The sequence below is a fragment of the Raphanus sativus genome, chromosome 6 (genome assembly GCF_000801105.2).
Source record: "Raphanus sativus cultivar WK10039 chromosome 6, ASM80110v3, whole genome shotgun sequence".
Lineage (NCBI taxonomy): Eukaryota > Viridiplantae > Streptophyta > Magnoliopsida > Brassicales > Brassicaceae > Raphanus > Raphanus sativus.
The window spans coordinates 51,254,949-51,274,493 of record NC_079516.1 but is presented as its reverse complement, the minus strand read 5'-3'; the positions used below and the strand labels follow the sequence as shown (position 1 = coordinate 51,274,493).

Below are 19,545 nucleotides of genomic sequence, written 5' to 3'. Positions count from 1 at the left end.
AATCTCAAAAAATCTAAGAAAAAAATATTAAAAATTCTAATTTTATTTTAAGATTTAGAAAAGAAGGTAGATAAACCATGGAAATTTTTTTTTTCAAAAAATAAATGAATTTGAATGATAAAAATAAATTTTGTTTTTTATTTTAGAAAACAAACTAAATACAATATTTAAAACTTAGAAATTTTATTACAAAATTTAATATTTTACACTATTTAGTTATTTTTATTTCTCAAACACCAAAAAAATTTAGAATTTTCTGAGTTTATTTGTAAATTTTAGAGATTTTTTAAACTTTTATTTGAAACTTATTAGTATTTTTATTAAAATAAATAAAGTTCGGGTATTAAAGTGGGCACAGTTTTAAAAGTTTGGATATTAAATTGAGTAAAATAATTAGTTGGGGTATTAAACTGGGTAGTGAAAAAGTTTGGATATTAAAAAGCTTAACAAAATTTAGTTCGGGTATTTTTATGGAATTTTCCCTTTAATAAATCACTGTTTTGAGAACAGTTGGGTAAGCACATGCTCCTCCAAATACAAAAAAGCACATGTATGAGAGAACATGTTTTTTTCCCCGTTAAAGTATTTTAATTAGAAAAGGGCCAAGCCGCCGAAGCCCAATTATATCAAAAGAGGGTTAAAGCCCAAACTACTACGGGCAACAAAAAAAAACACAACGGACCTTCGGTCCACTCAGAACCCGCACGACCCAGTCGGATCACAGGTAAAGGAGGCTGACCCGACATACGTGTGGAGATCTGCTCCAATAACGTGTCACGTGTCGTCATCGCCTCAACTTGACCATTCCGGCTCGCCGCCGCCGGAGCAATTCCATCGATATCCTCGTTCGCCGAAGCTCTGTAATCGATAAGCCTCCAAATCGAACTCATAACCGTTTTTCACCGCACTGTCATCACGCCGGAGATTCCAGTCACAACTGAAGATCTTCTCCGACTTTGAAACACTTCAAACACTAAACACACGAACCGAGAACTCTCGTCACCCCACCTTGACGGCAAACTCGCCGACCTTGACACAAAATGAAAACTAAAAACCTTAACCCAAAGAAATCCGGGTTCCTAAATGGCATCGCAGAGCTCTCGTAGCCTCCACTCTCCGAATCCAAGAGCCAGCGAAGGCGAATCTACCGAAGGCTCCCTTCCCGGTAGCTAGAACCGGCGTCGGTGGACCTGAGTAAGCTTCCACCTCCCAGAAAACACCACAACTGGACATGCAAACAGCTCCCTCTTCACCGGAACCTTCAGATGAGAGCGTCATTACTCCAACACCGCGCCACCGTTAGAGATGGAGGCAGAAACAAAGCTCAGATAAGGCGCTCGTTGCCAGGATTGCAAAAAAGGAGCAAAGGAAAACAACATCGACAGAAAATATAGGACTTCGACGCCGGTACGGACGCTCACGCGCCGGCCAGACGCCGGATCCAAGAGAACATGTTCTACCTCTCGACTAAAACCATCTGGACTTCATTAGTAATGGGCCTCGTAAAGACCCTCTCTTAATGGGCCAAGAGATACTAATGGGTTTAAAAGTGGGCTCTGCTCTCCACTGTTGTTAAGCGATAGACCTCACAAGTCACAACTACTTTCCTCCTCTTCGCTGCATCTGTCATTCCTTGTTCCTTAGAGCATCCCCATTAGTGAACCCCTCTTGGGGTTCATAGACATTTTTTAATAATTTTATGATGGGACCATAAATAGTGATGAACTTCTATCAATTGTGTTCTCCCATTGGTAAACTTGAAATTGGAGTTCATAAAAATAAAATAAAATATTTTAGAAAAAAAAAATAAAAGTTTTTATTCAATATGAAGGCAAATGTCTATTGATCAGAATCAACCTAATGCTCATAATAATAGTGGTAACTTTAAGAGAACACATAACTTTCATATAGAAGACTATAATAATTGCCCATTGTAGGTCTCTCCATTCTTGAGCTCCACAAGCTAACGCAAGATCTCAAGTTAAAAACAGTGCCCACTTAACTTCTGATACATATATTATAATCAAGGGTTTGAAGTTTAACTTACCATGGGATGTCCTTGAGCAGTCTTGAGTAGCGAAAGAGGAAGCTACAAACACAACAAAACAGAAGCTAAAGAGTCAAACTTTAAAGTTATACACATGAACAGAGTTGCGAAGGAGGGGGAAACGAGTTGTCGGATCTGGTGTCTCCAAGAAAACAGAATCTAAAAAAAAAAGCAAGAACATGAATTATTTAGATGATGATGATGACCTCAAGGGGAGAAGCATTGAACCGGGCAGCTAGAATGTAAGTAGAGCTTTGAGATATCCTACATCGTTTCAATGATTCTGCAATAGCACAGAAATATGAGTCTGCAAGTGGAATCAAAGTTCCAGAACAAGAAAAGACTTGAATACTTTAAATTGTGAAAGACTTTAACCTTAATTACTACAATTATAGAAAGAAGTCACATACATGCCATCGTGTTTTCCAAGAGGTTCATCATACTGGATTCCAACCCAATAGCCAGGACCCAACGACTCTGCTCGTCCAACGTATTTGACCACTCCCCTTTTCTCCCCGGGCTCAACTTGGCATCTATCTCCCACCTTTATATTTTGACAACAAGAGATTAAAAAGGAAAGAAGAAGAGTAGAAGCAGTATACACAAGAGGGATCAGGTTTCACAAAATATCAAAACAGTAGCTCATTATTATCTCTGCCTCTTCAGTTTAAAGTAAAGGAAGGGAGAAGTCTTTTAAATACAAAAAAAAAAGAAGAATCAAACTCACCTTGATATTATCTTCCATGAAGTCCTCCTTCGTCTGTTGAAATGAGGAATCATTAGAATCTTTTGTGTTCTTAAATTTCTTAATCCTTACCCCCAAATACTTTAGCTAGAATGTAAGTAGAGCTTTGAGATATCCCACAACTAACTGTTCTCCAATCTTAACTCACAACAGCTATAAATCAATAATCTAGACCACCGAACTAGACACTCCCACTGGAGAGAAGTGCTTTCTGAGCAGGTTTTATAGCTAAACTATAGATTAAACTAAACAGAGATTCTCATAAGTATTTGTACGGAAGCAAGGAAGAGAGAGAGAGAGTACTTGGAGTTGGTGACATCGGAGAAGAGAGAAACAGAGAGAGTGTTTTCGCGGTCGAGATGGAACACCTTCATTCCCTTTGGTCGGCGGCGAAAAAAGTAAAGAGTCGATTTAGGGTTTTACTCCGCCGGAGTTTGTTGGAGACACCAGATCCGGCAAGTCAGTGGGAGGAGGAAACGAGTTTGCAGTGACTGGTCGGAGATGGCGAAGGAGAGACTCGCAGGAGCAAGCGACTGAGAGCACGACGCGTGGCTTGAACTCCCCTCCTCAGGTTCACGCGGAAGGATCGGTTCACCGAAATAAATGTATTTTTCATTTTTTTTTATTAATTCGGCCCTAAGAATTCGGGCCCATGAACCTCTTAAATCCGCTAATGCGGATGCTCTTACAGTGTGTGAGAGACAAAATGGAGAGTGGACTAAGCGAGATCGGAAGCACGAAGATGTTCGATGGGTACAACAAAAGATACAAACACAACAGTGAGACACTCGGATGTTCCATGACTTTCTCCATCTACTTCCCTCCTTCTTCCCACAAATCCCCTGTATGTAAAGTTTTGATTTTTATCATCCACCTGCTCGTTTTGATCTTAAAAGTTTAATCTTTTTCCACTATTCTTGTTAGATTGCATGTCTGTATGCTTAAAAGAGTTAAACCTTTTGATTGAGTAGGTGCTATACTGGCTCTCTGGGCTCACTTGCACAGACGAGAACTTCATCATCAAGTCCGGTGCTCAACGTGCTGCTTCTACTCACGGCATTGCTCTTGTTGTTCCCGATACTTCTCCAAGTATGTTTGCGTTTTTTACCTGATTTTTGTATGTTTTTTTTTGTTTTTAACATTCTGTTTTTTTAATGATATTGTAGGAGGACTCAATATTGAAGGTGAAGCAGACAGTTACGACTTCGGTGTAGGTAATGCGATTGATTGTAGCTTTGGTGATTTAAGAGTGAAGAGTGTGATTAATTTTGTTCTTTCTTTCTTTCGTGTTCCTGTTTTGGTTTTCGAGTAGGAGCTGGATTCTACCTAAATGCTACTCAGGAGAAGTGGAAGAACTGGCTTATGTATGACTATGTTGTCAAGGAGTTGCCAAAACTCCTGAGTGACAACTTCTCTCAGCTTGACACAGCAAGAGCATCTATCTCTGGACATTCCATGGGTGGACATGGTGCTCTTACTATTTACCTCAAGAACCTCGATAAGTATAAGGTATTATTCATTTCATGTATTTTTTTCTGCTCATCTGTACCTCTTAAGACTAATATGACTTTATAATGCTTGGAACGTGGACGTAGATAATATATATTTCAACTTAATCTCTTATGTGTGTGTGACATTTTCAGTCTGTGTCTGCCTTTGCACCAATTGCCAATCCCATTAATTGTCCATGGGGACAGAAAGCATTCACCAATTATCTTGGTGACAACAAGACTGCTTGGGAGGTAAATAAAAAATAAATTAAATAATGTTACAAGATTGTTCAGTATGCATATAGCCACCACATTATAGTGATTTTTCATTCTTTCTGAAATCTCAGGAATACGATGCTACTTGTCTCATTTCAAAGTTCAACAATCTCTCTGCCACAATTCTAATTGATCAGGTAAAAGGACCCCTTTTAAGTATATGGTCTTCTTCATCTTCAGTTGTAGCTTATTAACACTGAGGGAGTGGGTCCGAATCCAAATGCAGGGAGAAAACGACCAGTTCTACCCTGATCAGTTATTGCCCAACAAGTTTGAAGAGGCGTGCAGGAAAGTGAATGCGCCGCTCTTAGTGCGTCTGCAGCCAGGATACGACCACTCCTACTACTTCATTGCAACTTTCATCGAAGACCACATCAGTCACCATGCTCAAGCCCTTGAGTTGTAGCTCACTCATGTTGCTCCGCATCATCCAGCTTTGCCTTTGTCCAAATACTAGTTATATCAATAAAGCAAGTGGACTTGTAATGTTTTTGTGTTCAGTGACTGCTCTGTGTAGTGTGTTATGTCTACAATAATAAAATAAATCGAAACTTCCAATGAACAAAAAACTTCTCCAAACCAATCATTCTGATCGCTTCAGTCTCAGACACCTTTGGATGTGTTACGAAATCAAGTTTTTCATTTCTTTAAACATTTTTGAATGTTTTACACAAAGGTACAATCCGTTAAAACAAAAAAAACAAACATTTGTTCAGTTACATCGTTTTCCCTTTTCAAAATTGGTAATCAGTTGCTGTATTGATTTGTAGCAGAGACCTTAACACTTCCATCAGCTCTTTTGAATATCTCACCTGGGAGGGAACCCAATGGATCACTTATATCTTGCGACACCAAATTTTCTTTTGAGCATTCCTACCACCAAGAATGGGTGCTTCTGTATGTCCTCTCGCTGTGCCTCCAGTATCTTCTGCCTGGACTTGTTTGATATGGTGAGGTGGTGCTTGCTTCTCCAGCCTTTCTGCTTCTGTAGCTTTCTCTAGATGCCTTTGCTTTCCTAATTTCTTCCTCAAGTTCATAGTCCGACCTCTGTTGAAACAAAACACAAAACCTGAAAGTTTTAGGATATTATATTTCCTAGTAAGTAGGTTGCCTTTCTGAGAGAGATCAAACCTTAGTTGGATCAGAAAGAACTGAATATGCCTCTCCAATCGTTTTGAAGAGCCTATCTGCACCCTTGTGAACCTCTTCTAATATCTCCTTCAACCACGGTCCTTCGCTTTCGCTTCTGACAAGAATCTGTGCAGCCTTGAATACATCAAAAGAGTAAAAACATCAGCAAATGTAATAACATACTGTTTTTTGGCAATACTGTCATCAAAGCGAAACATAGTTTTACCTTGTCTGGGTGATGCCTGAGAGCTGCTTTCCGGTATGCCTTTTTGATATCAGCAGCAGTGTCAGATGCCTTCACTCCCCTGCAGATCAGTAAAACGAGAAAAAAGAGATTAGCATGAATATCAACCAGCATACAATTATATTGGAACTACATGAATAAAATGCTAAAAAAAGTGAGAGCATACATGATGAGGAAGAAATCAAGAGCAATGCCCTCTTTAGATTTTTCTTCCATCACAGACAACCGTTGACGAGCCTGCTTTAGCTCTTTCCTGATGCTTGAACGATCAGCAGAAGATGTCTCTGACGTTTTTGCCTTCTCACCATTTTGCTTAACGAGGATGCTGATAAGCCTCTGGAGATCACTAGCTGCTTGATCATAATCTCTAATCATCTCATGTAGTGTGGCTCTCCTGGAAACTGCCTGAAAACAGAAAGACAAAAGCAGGATTGGGTTTTTAAAAAAAGTTTTCATTAAGGATTCTGTTCTATAGCTCAGAGGAAAGGTTTCATGTGTGTGCATACATACCTTTGTGTAGTTTTCATCAAGAGCCATGGCAAGACTACAGTCCGCAATTGCATCAGCAATCTGGACTAAGGCCTGATTAGCAGCCGCACGATTGCAAAAGCAAATAGCTGCAAAAGAGCGTGAGTCGACGTTTCTTGATAGTGCAGCGGTATACTGCTCTACTGCTTCTGTATACTTTCCTGCCCGAACAGCTTCATTACCAGCGTTCTGAAATATGAAGAATTGTGTTAAAAGACAACACTATAGCACACAGAATAGTGCCATTATAGAGCATATACCTTAAAACGTAGAAGTTCAGATATGGTGGCCATTAAAGAAGCTTGTGAGTCACGACACTCTTCCTGATTCCTAGCAAGAAAAAAAAAAGAATTTCAGCAAGGATCACAAGTAAAGATAACAAACACGTTCATTATAGCACAACAACAAAGACAAAGTGATTTACTCGTTGCGGCTAGATCCCACTTGCTGCAACTTTTCTAATGTATCAAGAGCCACCTCAAGGCTTCCCAAGTAGAAGTGGGATTTGGAAATCATGTTCCATCTCCAAACTATCAGTGAGTGATGCTTAGACCCTATGCCAACAGGCCCTTCTGAAACATAATTCTTCTCAGCCGTCTGAAGGGTATTCTCACAAAGGTCGATCACCTCTTTATAACGCCGGATCTGAAAAAAAAAGTGACATGGCAGCTCAGGCTCGGTGACAGCAAATATCAACTTATTGAGATGTGAAAAGGAAAGACGAGTTACCATTAACAGGGCCTCAGCCTTCATCTGAAGAAGTTTCTCTGAGCATGAACTAATTGACAAGGCATTGGCAATTGGAACCAATGCGTCAGATGCGCCATCAGGTGTTTTCTTCTCCAAAGATATGGATGCACTGTTCATATAGTCAGCTACCCTCTGCCAGTAAGTAAAATAAAAATGTGTTCAATTAGAATAAAAAATAGAGTTCTCTGCTGATTTAACACATTTTTGGATGAATAAACATCCTAAGAATTTTATCATATATGACCTAATACAGTACAAATCTATAGTGACTGGACCATTGTAGAATAATGATGAGAGAAAGCATTACTTTGGCCTGTTGTACACCTTCAGCTGATTCTATAGTAGTTCGTCGATCCAGGCAGACACTAGAGGCAGACTCCATGCATTTATTAAAGTACTCCACTGCTGATCCAAGTTCCCCCAGCACAAGATAACAACTAAAGCAAACATAAAAGAATAATATGATGAATACATCAAATTCCATTAAACAACGTATAATTGATTTTTCGAGAACGCTGTAAAACTTACTTTGCAGCTCTCATAAATGCTTTAATGTAGGTTGGATCAAGCGAAGCAGCCATTTCACAGTCACATATAGCCTCCCTTAACCTCCCAAGAGAAATCTTTGCTGCTGCTCGGTTACCATAGCAAAGCGCACGAGGCTTTACAGAGCACTCTGAGCTATCATCACTTGACGACGACGAGGAGTTAATACCATGCGTGTAACACTCCTCAGCTTTACGCATATCACCATTTTTGAAGGCTTGATTTCCCCTGAGTCGCCAAACCTCACATTCACTAGGCATCAACCCTGCTTGACCTGTATTCACAGGTTGATGATTCTCTTGATTGTTGTTTCGCATGGTGCTAGTGTTGAGATTCTTTTTCTGAAAGACGTTATTAACTTTCCTCCTATATTTCTTTACAGAATGAAGCTTTTTAGTTGATGTTTCTCCCTGAGAGGTGGACGCTGAGAAGGAAAATTCCGGCATCTGAACACTTCCACGATCCTCTGCCGTGAAGACAACCTTAAAGTCATTGGCAGAGTGGTGGGAATTTGCATGTTCTCTCGAATGTGTCAGAGGAGTTTCTGTAGGAAACTGATTGCTGGATTTCTCACCTTCGTAAGGAGAAAAATCCATGGGCGAGGAGTATCCAGGGGAACTAAGCTTTTCTTGAGACTCAACAACACCCTCAGAAGCCTGATCACTGCATCGATTCGGCTCATGCTGTTTCTTTTTCCCCTTGACTTTGTTTGATCTCTGGTCCTTGGATGAACGTTTACTTCTCACATGTACTGGAGTTCTGCCCATTTCCGGAAATAGACTGCTCTTAAGCAGAGAAGGATCACACAATGGTGCTTTGAAATCACCAAAGGATGTTCTGTTGCCAAACGTAGTGTTTCCTAAGTTGTTTACGTTGGTAGCAGCAGGATGAAAAGCGTGTGCATCATTGCTTTGGCGAAAAATATTGGAACTGAAAGAACATGGCCCTGATGTTGTTGTCTCACCTTTACTTCCGGCATCACCTTTCCCGGAGCTGCCAAAGATAAATGCAGGTGCATTATTAGCTTCTCTTGCTCCCTCACCACCATGGATGCTGGTATTACTGATGTTAAGCTTCTTCATCTCAGCAAACAGGTTCACTTCATCAGCATCATCTTTAGTTTTACCATCACTACCACCAAACCCAACTCCGCTTTCTGCATCGTTATCTACCTTTTTTCCTATAACATCATCTGAATCCTCTTTAGTGAAAAAGTCAGCTACAGGTGTGCTAAACTCCTCCTCATCAGATACTCCAGCGTTACCTGGACTAGCTTTTGCACCAGAACTGCTCCCATAAGCTCCAAAAACAAAAGATTTATCTTTATCCCCAGGTGAAGCGCCATTATCACTCTTCACATGGAGACTACCTACAAACAAACAATCAGCTCATATAAAAAAAAAATGAATCTTTAAGGAAACCCAACACGAACGAGAAACTCACCTTTACTGGGCGGCGGCGCAAAGGGATTGAAACCGGAAGGAGACTCGTCGGAAAAGGAGGGACCTTTCACCTTTCTACCGTTCTTCCTCACTTTGACAAGCCTCGGCTTTTGTCGACTCTTTGTCTTCTGTCCTGAACCACCAGCTCCAGACCCGAACTGGAAGGAAGACAAAGGGTCCATGCTTCGTTGATCGTGAGAGTGAACAGTACTCTCCGGGTTGTTGAAGAAGAAAGACGAGACCTTTTCAACCGGAGACCCAATCTCTACTGCCGCCGCCGGAGACATCCCACAAAAAAAAATTAAAAATCGAAACTTTAGGGGTTTAGAAATGGAATCTGAGGTTGAAGAGGGTGTAATAGTGTTGTGTCTCTAACAATTAGGGTTTATTTGGGGGTGTCCTTTGGGGGTTGGCTTATTATTACCAAACTTGATTCGCCATTAACACAGGGAGGGAGCGTGTCTCCTCCGCCTGACCGCCCTGGAAAATAAATATAAAAAATATTATTTTATATCACACACGTGCCTGTCCGTGTGTGTCACTTCACACGTGACAGACAAAGTGAAGTTTGAAGAGTTAAACAAACACACAAAGCTTTTCTATTTGGTCTCTTCATAGATAGACAAGACAACATGTTACATGTTGTAGCAAAGAAAACATGATTTTTTACTTGTTTATAATCACAAGTCAAAAGACAATTTTTTGTTGGTTTTTATGATTCCTATACAGTGTCTCAGTCTGTAAAAGAGAGTTGAATTTTCACTCTCTTGCTGCCTATCTTTGATGGTACCTTTGAAAGATTGTATATGTTGTTGCACTCTGGCTTATAGAAGTTGAATGGGAGATAGTAGTGGTGCTGCTGCCTTTTGGAAAATTCTGTGACCAGGCGCTAGAATCGCTAGAGGGTCATACGCATGTTTCCTCTTTGCAAATGCTTCCCATCTGTCTCCAAAGTGTGATCTCCACTCTCTTTGAGTCTCATAGTGAGGCAAATACTGCTTCACACCAATGTTTGCTTCTGCACAGAAGCTAAGTACTCTTTGGTTTTGTCTCAAAAGGTACTCTAAATCATTTTGCAGTACTGCAGAGGGGAGAAAGGCCACTAGATAGAAGATATCTTCATTAGGAGTGATCAGAGATGTATGTTTGTTCCATCTGAAACACACACACAAAAAAGTATTAGTAATATTTTTTTCTTTTTTTTTCAGAATAAGAAGATTTATTTGGCCATTTTTCTCACTTTGATTGGTTGACAGGATAGATAATAATAGGTCCATTGTTGTTGCTTGTGAGAATGTTGTTGAAAACTTCTGTAGCGAATTCAAATATGCGGCTCTTGGGAACCAGGAGATTTAGCCAGGGATGTGGAACCTCCCATAAGCCCTTAGCTCTCAGCTTTATCTCCCCAAGATGCACACGGTCCAGAAACTCTAGATATGGCACAACAGATGAGAACAAAGTAGATGGTATATAGCTCAACTCTGAAAGTAACTTCTTGGTTTCCTACAGGGCAACCAAACCATTCTTGCTATGTTAGAAACCAATGGTTTTGATGATGATTGATGTTATATTTTTGCTTTCATATCTCACCTGGTTCATAGAGTTAGCTTCCTCCTTGTTGAAATATTTCACCACTTCTAGACAGTACAGAGTTTTCCCATCAGACTTGAACTGGCTTGCCTCTGTGGAATCATTTGGAGTGAATGATGACCTCCAGTTATTGAGAAGATCTGCTCTATTGATTGTCACAAATCCTTCCACGAAGTCGAAACCTTTCTTTTTTGATATCAAATGTTCTTGGTCCCTTGAAAATTTAGAGAAGTCTGAGTAGAGTACTCTGATCCACTTAACCTGTTTAAAAAATCCATCTAACTGTGTCAAGAGACTGGTGCTTATAGAAACAAACTGCGCATGTTCTGACTAGAACTTTACCATATGTGGTGCTGGTCCAAGAGAGATCCGTGCCCGGGTGATTATACCAAACTGTCCAAGCCCTCCAAGAACACTGTGGAAAAGTTCAGGATTCTGCTTCTCAGAACAGGTCATGACTTCTCCTTTGCCTGATCCAATATGTCATAGTGTCAAAACCTATTTTAACATATACTTTGCAGGGAGCATATATACTTGAGACTAACATGGAGATATATAGGCATGAATGAAGATACCTGTGACAATCTCTAGCTGGTAGACGTTACTGATTTGGGGTCCATGCTTGAACGCTTGACCGCTGATCCCAGCGTTAGATAGAGTACCTCCAACAGTCAGATGAAGGTAGTCTGTCCAGGACTTTGGCGAAAGACCGTGTTTCAGAGTCTCCCTTAGAATGTTGATCCACAGTTCACCACCAGAGACGTCAACGTACGGTTGTTTCCCTTTGTAAATCTTGATATCAAGACTCGGAAGTGACTCCATGTTGATGACAACACCTTGATGAGCTAGAGCTTGTCCTTGAAGCGAGTGACCGTGGCCTCTTGCTGCTACTGTAAGATTTGAGGTGGAGCCTAGGTGTAGGATATGCCTCATCACTGTTGAGATATCAGAAACTGACTTCGGATGGAGAATTGCCAGAGGTGGTAACTGGTATCTGTTGCCAAAGTCCTTGGACGCATTGTGGACATCATCAAAGCTTATGTAGCCCTCTAAATCAAGTGAGTCTAATGAGGAACGAATATCTGAAGGATTGGAACAAAGATTGGTTCTACCTGGTATACAACTTAGAACCAAGATCATGAAGATTCTGAGGAAAGCCTTGTTGTTTTGTCTATAGAACCTTAAGGGTGAGGTCAATCTCATTTTTACTTTCTTGAGAGAAATTGAAAAGACTGGAGGCAGGATGATATGGGGGGAAGTAGAGGTAAACTTAAGGTTTAGAGCACTCTCTCAAGAAAAAATAATGAGGTAGAGAAGGGAATTTAAAGGAACATATAACTTGTGTTCTGTTCACTATATAGCTGTATTGCCATTACTTTTTGTTTGTATCTTGTTGTAATTAAGATCTCTTTGGCTACAGTTACTGTCAGAGCATGTATAGTAGGGCCCTTACTTGGGTCTCATGGTACTTGAGCTCAGTTTAAGGGAAGAGAATCTTGTCCACAACTCTCTACAATTAGTCTAGTGACCTCATTGGATCATATGATTATTTGACCACGTTTTGCATCAGTTTATCTTGTCAGTTTTTGCAGCATTTGAGTTTGACTATTAAACTTGGAACTATGTTAAACCCTCCTTAGGACCACACATCAACACTGGCTATTATTCCTTGCATGATGGATGCAGAGCTGTCTGAAACACATGATGTGGCCAAGAATCAATGGTTCCAGATTCTTTGGAGAAAATAATAATCTTGTTGCATATAAATGTTTCCATCATGAGTGATCGATGCTGTTCACGTGTATCTTCTCTTGCCATAGGTTCAAGAATGACATATTGAAGTGGGCATTTAAAAGATTCTAGCATTTTGTTCTTATTGGTGGTCCTAACATAACAAGTAAGTCCTTGTCATGATTCTCCTTCACGAGTAGGTGCTATGTGCTATTTGCTCAGATTTATCAAAATAAGGACAAATTAAAGAGACAAAATGAAAAAATAATCAATAAAACTGTGGTACTTGCAACAAAGATATGTTTTAAGTATAGTGTTGAATTTGTGTTGTGTCTTGTAATTGTATACGTCATGTTCTCCTTGTTGTGTGATTGAAAGATATAGGGCTTGCATACACGGAAGAAAAGGCTGAAGAAGATGGTAATGTGAGCACTGAGTGATAGTTTGAACAAAGGCACTGATAAATATGAATAAAAGTTATTGATTTTGTTGCTCATTTGAACAGAAGTGTGTTGTATAGGTGACTTTGTGTGCAATGACAACCAGTGGTCTAAGCATAATTACCCCTTTCTTGCTTCTCTTTTTTCTTCATGGTACAGTGTTACATTCTATTTTCTATTTGCATTATTGTTTCTTTTATGTGTTCATGATTACACCTTTGTTTTAGCAATAGTATCTTACAATATCTTGTGCACACAAAAAAAAAGCTTACAATATCTTAGTCGATGTAGTAAAATAATACACAGAAGAAACTCATTCTTTTCTATTTAATAAGCACTAGATCATGACCCGCGCGACCGCGCGGATTTTTTTTTTTTTTTTTTTAACATATAACATATATTCTATAATAGTTGATACAATTTGGAATTTGTCCTTTTCACATAATGTGATTTTATATAATTTTGAGTTTATCTAAAACATATTGTTTAAGAACAATGTTAAAACTGTTTTTCCTATTAATAATTTTTGATTGGTGTATTAGAGATATAAAGTGAAACCTCTATAAATTAATAATGTTGGGACTATACCAAAACTATAATTTTTTATTAATTTATAGAGATTATTAATTTATCGAGATACTAATTGAACCAAAAACTCAATTTGAGACTATGAAATTATACTAATTTATAGAGATATTAATTTATAAATTATTAATTTAAAGATGTTATACTGTAACTGTATAGTGAAAACACTAATATAATATCAACCAATACGATTTGGTTTTGACATTGTGCTTTTTGGGATTTTTTTCTAAAAGTTTTGTGAATGTCCAATGATGAATACGAAGACAAGTACTTGTACACACATTTTAGTGGGAGAAAATGAATATTTTCTAACCTATTAAGTCAGATATAATAAATACAAAATTTCTTGACATCGAGATTTTATGTATAATAGAATAAACTTGGAGAAGAGGGTTTTCCATATTCATGATTTTTCAAATCTGATAATTTGATTATGAATATTTGATTGTAACCGAGATTTCAGACATAGTAGACTCAACTTGGTGAAGAGGTTTTCCAATAATCGTTTTTTAAGTATAAATTGATGTTTCTGCTATTTAAGTAAGAATATACGTTAGTATATTATATTTAGTGTATATTCAAAGCAAACATCGATTATTTGAACCTCTAAGAAAATGTGTTCTGATATCTTTATTATTGAGTTTCAAAAGTTCTGTATCAAGCTATTTAAAATTTTAAGATTCATGAGTATTTGATTCCAAATAATTGTTTTTAATTAAAAGGGGTTTTGTGTTTAAGATAATTATAGTTTAATGATGGGAGGAGACGTGTTCTTAAGTTATTTGGTTAATTGAATCAATTGTTTAGGAAATAACCAGACCAAAAAAGTCAAAATTGTATAATGACTGGCTAAGGATTCGTGTAAAAAAAAGGATTCATGTAATATTTGTATCTTTTTGTCAACCTACTCAGTTTAAGTTTGTATAAGTTGATGAAAAAAAAGGATTAGCGAAATATTTGTATTTTTTTTGTCAACCTACTCGTGTAATATTTATATTTTTAATAACATGTGTAATATTTACTTTTGTTTCTATCTATTTATTTTTTTATTTTTAAGAACTTAGACTCGTGTTATATTTATATTGGAGACATTTATTGTATTCATTTGACTATAATAAAGGAGAGGGATTATTATATTTTTACTATGATATAATATAAATATGATAATGTAAGTATACTCTAACGAAAAGAACATATATTTTGTTTAATAGATGCATAGACATAGATCTTATAGTGGAGTTAAATGATAGATAGTTGATATTAAACTCTTTAAGGAAACATTTAAATGAAAGGTTAGACTAAGAATAATAATGTGATGTCCAATTTAAAAATCCACCTAGAAGAAGTTATAATGTTTCTGTTTTAATAAGATAGATAACACGGCATTTTAGTCTAGTGGCATATAACATACTCCCTCTCCTCATGCTACATCATATGAATGATGTATATCTCTATTACTATAAAGAAGACCTTGCTTCTCTCCTAAAGTGTCCACATGGGATGCCATGTCACAAATTCGAGTAACCTCGCAGTGACATCTGTCCCCTCCAGAAACGCAACGTTTCATTAATACGGTAACTTCATGGGCTTCACTTGCGTGATGCGTGTTTGGGCTTTGGTGTTTTATTTTTTTTCTGGCCCGATAGAGTGTTCGTCCTCTCTAACCCTAATTTTGCTGCAGATGAGAAACGAGCGTCCTCTTCCTTTATCATGCGACGCCGACCACATGTCGTTTCCGCTTCTTCGCATTGATTGAAACGGTCTTAGTAAATGCTTTGTGATCAATCCGAATGGTTCTCTCCCCCACTATGTCATCTTCAATGCTTTTCCGATCTGAAAGGCGGTGGTGTTTGGGTATAAATATGGGTGATTATTTCTCTCTTCGTCTCATCTTATCTCCCATATTTTATATCCCATAGTAATAGATCGTGTTATTGCTAATTCTAGAATTTTTTCCTCTGATCCGAAGGCCAGGAACGTTTGATGCGGTGGTAAACTCAGGGAGTGAATATGCTCTTATTGGATTGACAGGTTAAGCTTTAATATTTTTTCCGGCCGTACTTTTTCCAGCGTCTCTGTCGTGTTAAGTTTTTGTTACCAGATTCCTGGCTTGGTCTTTGTTTGCCATAAATAGATTACTTTTTATCTATAGATTACTTTTTATCTTCTCAGTCGTGTTCAATTGTTGGTACAAAATTTCCAGTTTTGTTTTATAGGTATAATTCTTTTTTTTTTATTCTTTTTTTTGTACAGGTACATTTCGGCCGCTGCACATACTTCTTCTTACGCCTCTTAAACGGTGTCTCATGTAGCTGCATCGGCGGTTTGCGTATGCACTACCCAATGTCAGCTGGAGAGAAGAAAATCCAAGAGAGCCATGTTGAAGCAGATCACATCGACATTATAGCTTTTGCCAAATCTGCACGTAATACTCTTAAGTCCTATATCATACACAAATTTAGAGACATAAAAAGAGGTCGTGCTTTTCTTTCTCTCTGTATACACTTGAATATGCAATAGGAGGAATTAAAAATATTTTTGTGTTGTTATTCTATGTTATCAGAAAATACAGAACTCTGAGCAAATAGTTGTTCTTCTTCTTTGATGTAGTTGAACACAGTTTTGTATTTTTGAAATGACTTTTACGGCCAATATCATAAATACAACTTGCAATGAGTATTTACGGCTATGTCTTTGAAAGACTCTTCTGGCGAAAATAATATATTAATATGGCTGTCCACTGAAAGGAATTTATTTGTATTTTGAGTGTTTACTGATTCTCATAACCTTTACAATATATCTATGAGCTTGATGTTGGTATGTAACAGTGACATGAAGGCTTTGAATTGCTTAATCTGTCTATCTAAATAAATAAAATGATTGTCAGTTTGTTTCTATAGAAACAGGTGTATGTTCCTAGATTACCCAAGAAAGAAGGCTACATGTAAAATTTTATTCTGCAACAGCTTCTTTAGGTATTTACAAGACTGTTTTTTATCCTGTGTTAGGTGTCTGAAATAAGAATCTAGCACCGTTGGTTATAGCAGATTTGCTAATTACTTTCTACTCTTATTTGCTTATGGCTAACAGGTGGTGGATATGATGCACAGTCTGAACAAACTTCAGGAAAGTTGTCTTTAAGAAAACACTGAAGCTAAATGCAAAGAGGAAAAACTAATTGTGGCCACAATCAGCATTGACTAAGTACACAACTCCTAGGATTGGATTGTAATCAAGTAGCATCTATTTTGTAAATATGAAATCACTCAGCTGTTATATGTGGTTTTAGTGTAGAAAGATATGAAATAATCAAACGTAACCGCAACTAAGAATTATTTTTACATTTTCAATATGACTAAACCTCCACAACTATTTTAGATCATAAATATAAAAAAAAAAACAATTCACCCTTACAATGAAGACACACTCGAGCTTTACATTCATATGCTATGTATCGGTCAATCAAAATTTAATTTCCGTCTAAGACACATTCCGTAGTTATAAAATGGTTACCTGATCTTCTGCCCCTTTATACAACCATACGGTTTACAAATTTCAAAAGAAAATATACAGTTGTCTATTTTTATAAATGCATAATAAATAAATAATGTACCTTAGTGATTTGATAAACATACACATAAGATTTCTTGAAAAAAAAATTTTATATCAAAAACAAGCCTATAAAATTAACACAAACACATACATTCCGCCCGTAGGGCGGGCCGACCCTAGTATCTCATATTTCTTGTCTAGAAGATCAATGCCATCAAGAACAGTATCATGAAATAAATGGCATCATGACGCGCAGAATCTATCTTATTAAAACAGAAACATTCTATTGGACCTAACATTTATTTTGTAAGTTTTTAAATTAAATACACATTTATACTTTATAGTTAAACCTACATTAATTCACTAATGTTTCTTTTTTTATACTACTATCCATGTTTCCAAACAATAAACTTATTTCTTTATACTACTATCAATGTTTCCAAACAATATATTTTTATACTACTATCAATGTTTCCAAACAATACAATAATTAATCTTAATATTTTATATCTATCATTTGCTCTTAAAATTTTTGTAGAAACATCATAATTTCATAAATTGCAAAATAATGAACTTTAAAATTTAGATTATAAGATTACAAATTATGAAACTATTACAATTTAAATCAAATTAAATTACATATTGGTCATCCATCAGTTCAATCGGTTAGTCTCGGATTTTAGTGATTTTTGTTAATATGAATATTTTAAAAACCTAAATTGAATTGTCAGATCTCCGGATTAACCGGTATAATCACAATCGGGTTGAATTTAGAAACACTGATTTAAATGCAAAAATATTTTAAATACACTCTTTAAAAGTTACCAAGATATTTGTTAAGTTATTAGTGAAAATTTTCATCGTAAAATATTTCGCGCTTCCAAAGCGCGGATCATAATCTAGTATATTATTAAACCACTACTATTGCCGCAAAAATAAGGTTAGACTCCACAAACGTATTTAATCATTACTCTACGTGATTTATCTCTACTTTATGGCATTGACCGCATATTAAGTCGAAATGAAAAATGGCTTTTTACTTCACTTTCTCGGGTTTTCAATAAAATAATCATGAAAAACTTGTCCTCGGCCTCGGCGTTGGAGAAGCTCTTAGGTTCATGAAAATGACTATCTTCTGCACGCTAGCTTCAAGATTTGAGAGCCGCGCGCTTACTAAGAAAGCTATATCTCTACAGAAAGTACCATTAGAGCGTCTCCTGCAACAGCTCATGAACTGTTTTCATTGACTTCTAGAATAAATCAGTTTCTGACAACTCAGTCTTCTTTGGACCCATTGAATAATATGAAAGATAAGCATTTGCATAAAGTTTGTAACACAATCATTTCAGAGGCATAATCTTACACCCCATGTAACAGTCGTTTATAATCAAGGTCAAGAAAAACTACTATATTAGACAAAAAATAGAGTAAAAGTAATTAATGATCATATGTGACCGAATAATTTAAAGCTAAGCTTGTGTATTAGTGGGCACAAACCATAACAGTAAGCTTGTGTATTAAATTCAACAAAGCATCAAGTCCCAAGTATTTCAAACGATAGGGACAAGTGAGTTATTGTCTATTGAGGGTTATAGAAAAAGGATTATCTTCCTCAACCACTGCACTAGATAGAAAGTAAGTAACAGGAGTAAGAAAATGACTTTGATATCATATAACACGAAATGACATCTTAAAGAAGTAGAAATTGAACATGCAAATTAAGTGTGGGAACCAGAAGAAGAAGAGGAACCATCAATTCTATCTCAATGGCTGAGCTTGAAATCGAAGTCTCAAACAAGGTTGAACAACTTCGTCAAAAAAAAACAAGGTTGAACAACTTTAGGGAAAAACAACGTCAAGAGCCGCATGCAGTACAGAGACCGGACCCTCCTCTAAACCCATGTCTCGGCTTGTGTCATGGATACTAGTATGATAGTGTAGGATATCAATATCGTGAATCTTAGACAGACTCATTTGACAAATATACCACTCACCAAAAACTAACTATGTTGTTTGAGAATTGAGATAAAGATTGTGGGGTTAGCCAACTTTTAAGACTTAACACCAGAAGGAACTAACAAGAGCATTAAGGAGACAAGATTTCAAAAGCCTGAAATCATGTAACTTTTTGTATGTCACGTTTTAAAAATTATGTGGGAATCATAGGATTTTGTCATTGGTTTTGCTATATTATTACAAGTTATGCCATTGCTTAAAATAAATCTATCTAATTAAGGGAATATCCAGAAAACATAATAACTATACATACCGTATCCGAGCATACTCGGACCATTTCAAAATCTAAAAATCGACTGAATCCCACGTTGTATAATTTACTGGCCGGGTTCTACACCCATATTATTTAGTTTTCTTCTTGATAGTTTACTATAGTAAACACGGCCCATCTTCAATCACTTTTCTTATAAAAAATAGATCATAGTTTTATAT

At 37.1% G+C, this 19,545-nt stretch overlaps 4 protein-coding genes and 1 long non-coding RNA gene across 14 annotated transcripts; 2 read left to right on the top strand and 3 right to left on the bottom strand.

Moving 5' to 3' along the window:
• The first annotated feature begins 1,543 nt into the window (after positions 1–1,543).
• Positions 1,544–5,127, top strand: LOC108811716 (S-formylglutathione hydrolase). Of its 2 annotated transcripts, XM_056988080.1 has the most exons (8): positions 1,544–1,643; positions 3,481–3,636; positions 3,764–3,881; positions 3,959–4,006; positions 4,105–4,301; positions 4,436–4,534; positions 4,630–4,695; positions 4,785–5,127. In XM_056988080.1, the coding sequence occupies exons 2-8, from the start codon at positions 3,499–3,501 to the stop codon at positions 4,962–4,964; spliced, it is 846 nt and encodes a 281-aa protein (XP_056844060.1). In that variant the 5' UTR covers positions 1,544–1,643; positions 3,481–3,498; the 3' UTR covers positions 4,965–5,127. The 2 variants fall into 2 exon arrangements, with proteins under 2 accessions (XP_056844060.1, XP_018439304.2); XM_018583802.2 differs by lacking the exon at positions 1,544–1,643 and having other exon boundaries at positions 3,464–3,636.
• On the bottom strand, positions 1,643–3,469 carry LOC130496208 (uncharacterized). Of its 5 annotated transcripts, none has more exons than XR_008935319.1 (6): positions 3,096–3,469; positions 2,775–2,807; positions 2,458–2,591; positions 2,254–2,330; positions 2,048–2,089; positions 1,643–1,756 (listed from the first exon to the last, which is right to left on the bottom strand). XR_008935319.1 is itself a non-coding variant. In XM_056988081.1 (6 exons), exons 1-6 carry the CDS (start codon positions 3,164–3,166, stop codon positions 1,676–1,678), a joined length of 462 nt encoding a protein of 153 aa, XP_056844061.1. In that variant the 5' UTR covers positions 3,167–3,314; the 3' UTR covers positions 1,643–1,675. The 5 variants fall into 5 exon arrangements, 2 of the variants coding, with proteins under 2 accessions (XP_056844061.1, XP_056844062.1); XM_056988081.1 differs by having other exon boundaries at positions 2,254–2,354; positions 3,096–3,314; XR_008935320.1 differs by lacking the exon at positions 1,643–1,756 and adding an exon at positions 1,765–1,963 and having other exon boundaries at positions 2,423–2,591; positions 3,096–3,314.
• Positions 5,128–5,178: 51 nt separating the features above from the next.
• LOC108811714 (uncharacterized) lies at positions 5,179–9,640 on the bottom strand. The gene is made up of 11 exons (XM_018583798.2): positions 9,201–9,640; positions 7,740–9,126; positions 7,519–7,648; positions 7,191–7,343; positions 6,886–7,106; positions 6,722–6,791; positions 6,444–6,650; positions 6,100–6,338; positions 5,916–5,994; positions 5,690–5,824; positions 5,179–5,605 (listed from the first exon to the last, which is right to left on the bottom strand). Exons 1-11 carry the CDS (start codon positions 9,484–9,486, stop codon positions 5,432–5,434), a joined length of 3,081 nt encoding a protein of 1,026 aa, XP_018439300.2. The 5' UTR covers positions 9,487–9,640; the 3' UTR covers positions 5,179–5,431.
• On the bottom strand, positions 9,555–12,107 carry LOC108811715 (cytokinin dehydrogenase 1). Of its 2 annotated transcripts, XM_056988079.1 has the most exons (6): positions 11,365–12,107; positions 11,132–11,259; positions 10,790–11,050; positions 10,440–10,702; positions 9,990–10,354; positions 9,555–9,679 (listed from the first exon to the last, which is right to left on the bottom strand). In XM_056988079.1, exons 1-5 carry the CDS (start codon positions 11,990–11,992, stop codon positions 10,024–10,026), a joined length of 1,611 nt encoding a protein of 536 aa, XP_056844059.1. In that variant the 5' UTR covers positions 11,993–12,107; the 3' UTR covers positions 9,555–9,679; positions 9,990–10,023. The 2 variants fall into 2 exon arrangements, with proteins under 2 accessions (XP_056844059.1, XP_056844058.1); XM_056988078.1 differs by lacking the exon at positions 9,555–9,679 and having other exon boundaries at positions 9,690–10,354.
• Positions 12,108–15,202: 3,095 nt separating this feature from the next.
• LOC130495916 (uncharacterized) lies at positions 15,203–17,049 on the top strand. Of its 4 annotated transcripts, XR_008934906.1 has the most exons (5): positions 15,206–15,411; positions 15,515–15,576; positions 15,799–15,970; positions 16,446–16,520; positions 16,636–17,046. It is a non-coding gene; the product is annotated as an uncharacterized LOC130495916 (long non-coding RNA). The 4 variants fall into 4 exon arrangements; XR_008934908.1 differs by having other exon boundaries at positions 15,203–15,411; positions 15,520–15,576; positions 15,799–16,520; positions 16,636–17,049; XR_008934907.1 differs by having other exon boundaries at positions 15,203–15,411; positions 15,493–15,576; positions 15,799–16,520; positions 16,636–17,049.
• Positions 17,050–19,545: the final 2,496 nt, after the last annotated feature.